The sequence below is a fragment of the Lutjanus erythropterus genome, chromosome 20, assembly GCF_056507025.1.
Source record: "Lutjanus erythropterus isolate fLutEry1 chromosome 20, fLutEry1.hap2, whole genome shotgun sequence".
NCBI lineage: Eukaryota > Metazoa > Chordata > Actinopteri > Lutjaniformes > Lutjanidae > Lutjanus > Lutjanus erythropterus.
Genome location: NC_139336.1, coordinates 5,128,433 through 5,138,711, shown reverse-complemented (window position 1 = coordinate 5,138,711; position 10,279 = coordinate 5,128,433). Strand labels below are relative to the sequence as shown.

General features: G+C 40.1%; 1 protein-coding gene across 1 annotated transcript; it reads right to left on the bottom strand.

Annotated features, from left to right (window-relative positions):
- Positions 1-1,218: 1,218 nt before the first annotated feature.
- Positions 1,219-10,166, bottom strand: ccng2 (cyclin G2). The gene is made up of 8 exons (XM_084746711.1): positions 10,023-10,166; positions 8,341-8,500; positions 8,029-8,166; positions 7,085-7,335; positions 6,365-6,443; positions 6,117-6,215; positions 4,703-4,902; positions 1,219-2,849 (listed from the first exon to the last, which is right to left on the bottom strand). The coding sequence occupies exons 2-8, from the start codon at positions 8,443-8,445 to the stop codon at positions 2,717-2,719; spliced, it is 1,005 nt and encodes a 334-aa protein (XP_084602837.1). The 5' UTR covers positions 8,446-8,500; positions 10,023-10,166; the 3' UTR covers positions 1,219-2,716.
- Positions 10,167-10,279: the final 113 nt, after the last annotated feature.

Here is a 10,279-nt window from a genome sequence, read left to right as displayed (position 1 = left end):
CTTAATTATTGTTACTGGTAACAGCATTTGCTGCTGTACAAAGGTCTTTTAACTTGACTGGAGATCATGATACTGAACTATTACATAAAACTAGTTACATGATGTTTGTTACCATGGCCTTTTCATGTTTTCAATCAGCAGTTAAAGCATTTGATCTAAGAACATACGTTTTTAGCTGTAGCATTTACAGTGTTTCATTAAACAGCTGAAGTTTGAGTATTTACTCTTTTTTGAGTATTTAAAATGTGCCGTTGCACACAGGCGATTGGCTGAATAAACCAACAGCAGTTAGGTCATCTCAGTATTCAAATGTTGCTGTACAGTTGCACACAGGTGATTGGTCAATTTCACCAGCCTGAGATATATACAGAGACAATTACACCTGAAGCAGCTCAAGGTTTGAAATTATTAACAGATTAAAATGACTGTCTGTCTGTCTCTCTGTCACTCTGTCTGCCTATCTGTCTGTCTCGTTCTGTGTCCAATTTTGACATTTTTGTCTGTGGTCTATTCCAACTGTTCATAAATTCAAACCTTGATCTGCTTCAGGTTAAATTCTTTCTTTCTTTCAGTCCTTTCATTATTCAAATTTCTCTGTGCTGTAACATACAGGTGATTGGCCAGTTTCACCAACCTGAGGCTGGTCCTGTCTTCTGATTGGTGGACTGACCTAAAGCTGTTTTTTGGCTGTTCAAACCTCATACAGAGAGAATTACACCCGAAGCAGCTCAAAGTGTGAAGTTATCAACAGTTTAAAAACACTCCCTGTCTGTCTGTCTCTGTGTCTTTCTGTGTCCAACTTGGACTGCAGTCTTTTTTAACTGTTAATAAATTCAAAGTTTGAGCTGGTTAATGTTAAATGTATTCATTCATTCATTCATTCATTCATTCATCTTGCCTACACAGTGGATACATGTCCAGTTGCTGGGCAGAAATTGACAAGACTGAACTTCCACACCTTCTCATATACACACACACACAAAAGCTGTTCTTTTTGTGTAAGGGGACTTTTTCTGACATACCCAGTAGCCTTCTCTGTCACACTAAAACAGATCTCTCTCCCTGTGAATGAGCAGCGTCAGTCTCTAAATAAATCACTTATATCCATGTTATTTATCCGTTTGGTTCACTGAGTTTACAGTTTTATGTGGAGGTAGAAAATGCACTCAAGCAGCTAGTTGTTTTCAGACACGATGGAAGGAAAAGACGGACAACAGATTAAAAAATAATATTTTTTATAAGATTTTGTTTTTTTCAGTACAGGTGACAAAAAGAGAATAAATAACTTAATATCTACAAAGAACTATTAACAGATTTTTTTGTACATCATTTACAGTTTTACATGTTTTTATATTAACATTTTCTTACATTTTTGACATTTTTTAGACTTTTTTTGACACGCTTTCAGTATTATTTTGTTCATACAAACATCCTCTGAACAGTTTCAAAACACCACAGACTTTTTTTTTAGCTACTAAAATTGGCAACTTTGAATTTAAACCAGGGTCATACGTACACACACACCAACAAACACACACTCGTTAAACGTTTTAAATCTGAGCACCCTGTGTTGTCAGCAGGGTTTGAATCTGAAGGAAAAGTTTCAGAGCTGATTCAGATCCCTCTCCCGGCTGCCTTTGAGGAAAAGTCCTGACATCGAGAGCGACCGAACGCTTTCTGACCCATCAGTTTCCCTTCAGATGCAAAACTGAAACCTCCAGTCTGCCCATTTAACACTTGAAATGAGATCACAATAAAACTGTGCAAATGAAACTGGTACAGGAGATGAGAGTGGCCATGCTCGCTAACGCAATTATCTTAAGAAATGACAAGTGATGCTCAAATTTAGTTCTCAACCCAGTTATCACTGCTAAGTGCTGATCAAGACTTCGACAAACTGGCGACAAAACATGGACGTGGTTGAGTTTCGATAATTATATCAGATCCCTTGTTGAATCCAGCTACGTTCATCTTTCAACATTTGAAACTTAAGTTAAAAATGAAACTAAAAATAAAGCTTCAGTGGAGATCTCGGTCTGTTTTACCAACAAGGAAGCTACAGTTTGCAACATGAGACAACAATGACAAAATCCTGTTCCCAAGGTAACAGCTGGACGTCTTGTCAATGTGCTTTCTTGTGTTTCTTTGAATAACTATCTGAAACTATAAATATGAGCACCAAAAATGGCACTCTGTCATAAGATCTTGCAGATAACGAGCCTGCAGCCGCTCTCAGCCTCTGTACATCAGAGAAACTCCTCCTTACCCTTATTAAAAACAGTCTTAGATTAATAACAGTCAAGAAACATTCTATTAAATAAACACCTTTTTTTTTTCATTTTGTCCATAGGATGAACCGTTTCAGGTCTGAACTGATGTCTCAGTGTTCAGATTTTATCCTTCCGCAGTGTCTGCTAGCTCAGCACCATTAGGACGCGTTGAACTCATCTAACATCAAGCTTATATCCTTAAAATCTTTGCGTCCCGGAATGTGACATCTCAACATGCACCAACACGTCTACGAACTAAAAAAAAAAAAAATCTACCAAAGTCTACCAGGAAGAGTCCAGACTGCTCAGCTGCCAGTTGTTGTGCGATTATTCCCCACCAGCACCGGAGCTTATTCGACAATAAATTAAAGACGTCGGGTTAAAGAGGTCTTAAAGAGGTGGGGGCGGGAGGGTGGAGACGGCGAGGCACGTGGCGGCGGAGGGCATCAGGCGTGGAGGTGTTGGCGGTGTTTTTGGCGGCGGAGGTGCAGAGGGAAGAAGGGCCCCTCGGCGTCGCTGCCCAGAGAGCTGCTGAGAGACTCCTCGCCTGAACTCATCACGTCCTCGCAGGAATCCTCACTGTAGAGACACACAAAGGAATGGATTGTCAGTATACACTCGTACACACACACACACACACAGGTGATTCAGATGCTTAGCTTTTCTACTGTTTCTCTTCACCTTCATGTATTTTAATACTCGTCTCCATGGTGAAAAACAGCCATCCCCGTCTTAGTGACTGATGCTGAACTGTGAGTTTATACATTTTTTTGTAATATGTTTGAATAAGACCAGAGTAGAAATGACATTTCCTTAGCAGACATTACTATTTATGTTTCTTTGTCATGATTAGTTTTATATCAATACTGGAAAGTGCTGACAGTTAGTCAGGTAATTAATTAGTCAACAAACAGAAAAATAATTGACAATTTTGACAATCAAATAATTTCACTCATTCATAGGGCCAAAATTGTCTTGTTTAAGGCAATTATGAAAAAAGCACAGGTTACTTTCTTGTTCATTCTTTTCTCTTAAGTACGAAAACATAATGTGATAATTTTGTCTGTCATAATGTGAAAATATCTTTAAGGGCCTGAAAATGTGAAAAACATCTTGTAACAAACTTTTCACATTACAACGTGACACTGATTAAATGTCTTGTTCTGGCATGCCATCAAATACACTGCCATAAAAAAAAGCTACAAGACTTACATAACTTTATATCTGCTAAATTTACTTTTAGTTTAGTTTTCGTGGCTGTTAAGCAAATGGATGCAGTAATCTGAAGATTAAAGTTGTCAGACATTGCTCACAATTTCTGGTGTTTGAAGGACTAAACAAGAAATATGGGTAAAGCTTTGAATAAGACATAGGGATTAACTGATCCAGCCCTGTGAGGATTTGATCCTTCCTGAGCTTGTTAGCATTCATGTCACGCTGGGACAGAAGAAAAAGATGACTGTGAAAAGAACGTCTGTTTCATCTGCTGATCTCATGTTCTGACTTGTGACAATAAAAGTGTGACTCAGCTGACTGTCACTGTGTTAACATCTGCTGATGTTGAAGTTTGAACGTCATTTAAAAAAGTTTCAAACAGCAGATTTGACTGAGCTGCTCTGTGGGTTTAAGATCATTGTTTACTGGAATCAGCTGGTGAACGTGTCCGTGCTCACTTCCTTCTTTTTCTCTTTACACACTGCCTTAGGAAAAAAAAAGTTGTGGCCTCACATGACGTCATGGAAACGTCTGTGTCAGTGGGACGTGACCACCGACTCGCACACGTCCCATTATGCAGTGCTGGGAGATATGAGAGGCCCTGACAGGCTCAGACAGTCAGAGGGGCTGGGCTGCGTGCGTGTGTGACGTGTTGTTACAACACATCAGAAACTTGTGTGTTGCTGTGGCGGCTGGTTGCCTCACAGGAATGTTGAAATCAATCTTCAAGGCAGACTTTTCTCAACATTGATCCGTGTTGTGTTGCTATACAAGCTGAAACTTCTTGGGTGTGTGTGGTGACACACAGGGTGTGTCTGGTTCCTTTTAAAATTAAAAGCCTCTGTTGTTGTCTGCCGTGTTGGGTATTTTACAGCAGAGTGTACTTGCTGTGAGCTGTCACATGATGTCATTTGATCTCTGTCTGACATCTATCAGAATCAAAACAGAAACCAGTAGAATCCCCTTTCAATTAAGCAACTCAAGTCTGATTATCGAAGTTTGGTTTGAAGCACAATACATCAGATTTCTCCTAATTTAACATGAGTCTGTTGTTTTTATTTCTTATGTTATTTGAGCAGAGTAATTTTAGTTTGATCACACTTTTCTGCATTTTTAGTTCCTAAAATCTCTGGATTGATATTTGTTGTGTTCATTTCGGGTGTGTTTGGGGTCCTGACAGAGTTAGTGTCTTGCTCAGGTGTGTTTGGGGCTCTGACCTCTCGCTCTCGTCCCAGCAGCCCTCTGGGATGGTTGGCAGCTCGGGGATGCTGCGGTGGCTGTGCAGGTTCTGGGCGGTCCGCCGCGACACGATCCACTGCAGCTTCTTGTGGTTGGGCTTGCTGCATTCAGGGGAGGCGTAGTCCGACAGACAGAGGGCCACACGCTCGCTCCATAGCAGCAGCTCGCTGTCCGCTATCTGAAATCGAAACCACACGCAGCAGTTCAGTTTAGCTGTCTGGCCCTCTGCCCTGTTCACTGACTGACTGATAGTGTGTTTAAAATAATCTAATCACTTCACACAGAACTGTACAGTATGTTGCTGTCTCCTGTAACAGAAACCTGGTTTCTGTTTACAGGTCAGGAGGGTAAGAGAAAACGAGCTGAAGCAGCTACTGTAGGTTTGTGCTGAAACCTGATCAGCTGGTCACGCAATGCCTGAACTTTAAAGGGGTAGTTCGTTTTTATTTGACCGGGGTTGTATGAGGTACTTGTCCCTCGTCAGTGTATTTCCTTCAATTGGTGGCGGTTTGGAGAAGCAGGTAGAGGCAGTAACACTGGCTGAATTCATTAGTTTGTTTGTGTTTTTGTCTGACTTTGGTGAATCCCAACTAACTCTTTACTCATAAAATAACACAAACAAACTAACCGATCAAGGCAACGAGGAGTCTGGTGACTTTGTTAAGGGCGATAAAACATGTTTTGCTGCTGACCCTGTCCACAGCAGTACATTGCTTAGCTTCCCACCCTGTACTCCTGCTGCTTCTCCAAACTGGAGGCATGTCAGACGCCATCTACTGCAGGTAATACACTGTCTCTCAATGAACCCCACTTCAAAAATCCGATCTGTCCCTTTAAAGTGTGATGTCAAGCATTCACAACACAAGATACCAGGTTACATAACCACAGCCGTCAATTGAAAAAATGTTTTGGACCAGAGCTGGGCTAAGAATAAACAGACGTCCTGCCTCCCACCCTCCATGCTGCTACTCACAATATGATTTCACATGATTCCACGTTGTATTCGCTTCCCTTCTGATCAGCCAGAAAGTTTCACATTAAAGTAGAAAGCCTGCAGATTGTGCAGCTGGTTAAAAAAGTTGTTTGTCATGTTAATGTTGTGGAGTTACTGTCTCTGTAGGTTTCTAAAAAGTTTTCCTCTTCGCATCTGATCCGTGAAATTATGAGCTGAAACAGACAGTTAATTTTACTTTTATGAAACCACTTGAGTCCCACGAAATGAAACCTTCAGACTCTCATTTCCTCTAAATTAATTTGCCGTAAGCTGCTGTTATGAATGTTTTTGCCTCTGTTGTGGAAAAGCAAGGTTTTATTTTGCTTTTTGGGTCTCCACAGGTGTTACTTTCCCTCCCTGGATGAGTTGTTGTGTAATGAAGTCGTGTGTGTGTTTACCTTCAAGTGTCTCTGGATGTGATAGGCTATCTCCAACATGTCCTCTGACTGAACGGCTTCGATCTCCTGCCTCAGGAGGGACAAGGCTAGGACGGACGGCTGGATGGACAAACAGAAACATGTTAATGTGTTACCAGAGTTCCAGAGTTGTTGTCAGAAAAACAACAACATAACACAACTAATATATGACAGTGGTCTTAGACTGCTGAGCCACAGTCTGAGCTTTGACCCCTTAAATGAATTCTTACCTTTGCTTTAGAGAAGGAGATCCGGCACAGACAGGCTTTGAGCTGAGCCTCCAGCTTCTCCAGGCTCAGAGTCTCCTTCCTGTTCACACAGACAGACACACACACAGTCAGATTCAGGTGTGTTTTCAGGTCAGTGATGTTTCCCAGACAGACCGAAGCCAAATGCAACTATTGACTCATCACAAGATGTTTAAGCTCTTTTGAGCTGCTAAAACTTGAAACATTGTGAAAACTAAATCTGATGTAAACTGCATGTTTTGGGTTTCGAAGCTGGGCACGATAAAAACAATGCGCTGTGCCAGGGTTATGTAATTGTGAGGTGTTGGTGCCAGTTGGCAGCCGACAAGAAATCTTATCAGTGCACTTCGGTCAGACGCTGAAGCTGGCCGATAGTTAACTGCTGCCCCACATCAAGTGGAGCTGCTGGGACAAACAAGCAGTGGTGTGGAGGAGCTCCACCAATCAAATCATGGGAAAATCTTTGTGTTCACACAGCAATCTGAGTTCCAGTATTTTATGTTGACATTCAAAGATGTGAAACAAATCCTGAATGCCTCAATGAGGGCTACTAAAGTGTGACATTCAGGAAACACCTTGTGCTAGTGGTTTCAGCAAAAGACAAAATAAAGCTGACTGTTCACGTAGATTTTCATGGAAATGAACTGAACTGACTAAAACTTTACAGAGCGGCAGATAACTTCCCCTACGCGATGGTCTCACCTGTCTGTGGAGTGTGAAAGTGCGATCTGGTGGTACAAGTGCAGAAAGGTTAAGGCAGTGATGGCTTTGGACTTGAAGTTGAGCTTCTCGGCGACGATCTTCTCCATGCGCCCGAGGTCGGACACGGTGAACCTGCACTGTCCGATGCGGATGAGCTCGTCGGTGGGCGTCACGTTGCACTCCTCCTCCGTCACTTTGGCCGCCATGTGGAGGCAGCTGAGGCTGACGCAGGACAGGTGCTTCGGCTGGATCTGAGGCGGGACAACACGCGGGTAAGACACGGTTTGAAAATGACTGGTCGAGCAAGAATTTCTCATTAAGTCTATTTACTGTACACATGAGTATTTTTTTTTTTTATAAATCCCATACTTGTTTACTGTAAACGTCTGAATGCACCTAAGGTTGCTGCATCATACTGTGCATATTTGCTCATCTACATTATTGAATTCTACTGTAATAAGAAAAATGTAATTCTATTATTGTCGTATTACTAGGAAAAATTAAACTAAATTAACTAAATTAACTAAAGTTGCAGTTAAAAAACTGAATTCCATCATAATCATGTTACTAAAAAAAGTTAATCTACATATTAGAAAATGTAATTAACATTTTGTGAAGTTATAATAAAGCCTTTATTAGTGTTAAAGTCATAATTAGTGTTAATAAATAAGAATAATTTACTATACTACAATATTTTCTAACACTGTTATCGTAGTGTGAAAATCTCATACTGCTGCAACTCTATGTAAATAACGTATCATTTCATTTTCAAATTAACCAGACAGTACATTTGTTTAATCCTGTTTGTGTCTGCGTCTGTTAAAATTACACTGAAAGTGCCTCAGGCTTTTACAAACCACACTGGCAACCAAACTGTGTCACTAGACTGATTAAAAACCCCAAGTGCCCTCTGCCTGGTCCTATCAGACGTGAACGTGTCGTACCCTCATCATGGCCAGGAATCTGTCCAGCAGGTTAACAGCCAGGACAAAGGTCTGCGTGCTGTAACCGAAGAAGCTGGTGAGACTCCAAAGATCCTCCACTTTGGCATCTCTGCACTTGGCTGAGATCCGACTGTCGTCCTGGAATACAAAGACGTGCTGTTAACCTCATTCATCAGTCACAACACAGATGAATAATTGCATTTTTGCAGAAAAGTTTAGAAGGACAGACTTGGATTATGACATGGAATTTGTTTGACTTTATTAATAAACAGTTTTTTTTTTTGTTTGTTTGTTTTTGTTAAATGTGCTCACCTGCATTGTGGACTCGATGAGGCTCAGGCCCGTCTCTTTGGGGAGATAATGAACCTCCTGTTCATAATTCACCCTCAGCTCCTTCATCAGCTTGAAGGCGTCCATGTCTCTGGCACTGACTGGAGTAAATAATCTCTTTGTTTTCACCACAGTATTCTTACTGCAAAATAACAAGGGAACAAGATCCAGCAAGAGTTCAGGTCAGAATACTTCCTGACCAGTTCACAACACAAACCACAAACCACTAAAATCACAACTGTAATCAATGTCAATAGACTGTTTTGTATCATAGGTACAGCTGTGTTTACCCCACTATTGCACATCTATAGGGTTGTTGTGCAAAAAAGTCCATTCAATCTTTCTAATACATTTTTCTTTGGCTTTGTAATACAGCACTTGTAACTAATTTTCAATTTTATTTAATACAAAATCAAATATTTGTACCTTTTCTCTGTTTTATGCAATTTTATGATTAATATGTTTGGGTTCTGACAAAAAAACAAACACCAGAAGACCCCAACATGAACACTTTTAATCTATAATGAAAATAATTTTTATTTTCAGCTTGAGTAATAAGAGAGAAATCATCAAACACAACAGCATACACATTTGTTTCACGACCCTTCTGAAAAAAAAAACACTAATAAAATAGAAAATGTCGAGTTATATCTGTTGTACAACTGTTATATTGTCATTATATACCCGTGTTTGGTAAAAACCTGTGTTATTACTGTACTACACTGTATCTGTATGGCCTATATTCAGTCTGAGCTCTATCAGGGGTCACAGCTCGGAGCCCAGCCCACTTCTCTCAGCTGGGCTCTAGTGTCAGATTTCCTCTGGTAGACGCCTTCTCTGTCCTCTTGACCGAAAAACAACTACCTTTTCAAGGTTCCTTCTGTTAATAGACAATCTAAAATACACAAAACATAATCCACACGGCTGAAAACCCTCCTTTTTGATCCGTTTCAGTTGATGGTAACAGAGAAAGCTAACGATAACAGCAGCAAGCTAACGTTTTAAATCCTCTCTGGTAGGAGCGGGGGAGGGGCTGCTTTTTCCCATTCCTCAGACGTTAAAGGCCTATTAAATTATACTGCACAACACGGTTATCAACATAAAAACTAATGTTTTTATAGATTATAGCGCAATACTCATGGATTAAATCGATTTAAGCGAGCTTGTGGCGGTTTCTCTTATGAATATAACCGAGGTGAAATAACCCTGCTCTAAACCAGGAGACGATCCAGAAGATCCAACAACAACAGAGGAGCAGAAAAACAGCTTTGGCTTAAGGAAGGAAATCGTACATGCAAATTGATATTAAATAGTCATTTTGAATCTTAAAACCACGACAAGAAAAAGCAAACACTTGCCGTAAATGACACTATTTCCTTATTTCAGAAACTGAAACTAGAAAATAATTTTCAATAACATTTTTAACGAGTTTTGTCGAAATTGTGAGATGAGAAATTATTTGCAAACAAAAAAGAAACACGTTATTCATTTTGTAGATAATATTTATTAAAATAACAGCTAAATTAACGTCCCATTGTCGACCGTTCACTTTCAATAGCTTTTTTCTCCTTCTCCTTCCTCTTTCGAATTAACCTAAGTGGTAAATGTAGTTCAGTAAATACTATTATGCTATACTACATATTATTTCAAAATATTTACTATACCTGTTATTACAGGTTAAATCCACATATCTTCCTCTTGTGTTGTAGCGTATAGTCCCTCTCGTCTTCTCTCCTCTTTCTCCTTTTTCTCTCTTTTGTTGATGTTCTTAACGATCACGCCCACATGCGACGTCACATAGTAGCAACCAATCAAAGGCTTCGTTTCAAGACGTAGAAAAAGACAGAAGTCACCCCTTTTCGGGCTTCACCGTTCAAAGAAATTAAAATATTAACGCTTTAGTATCATTTTGTCTTAATTC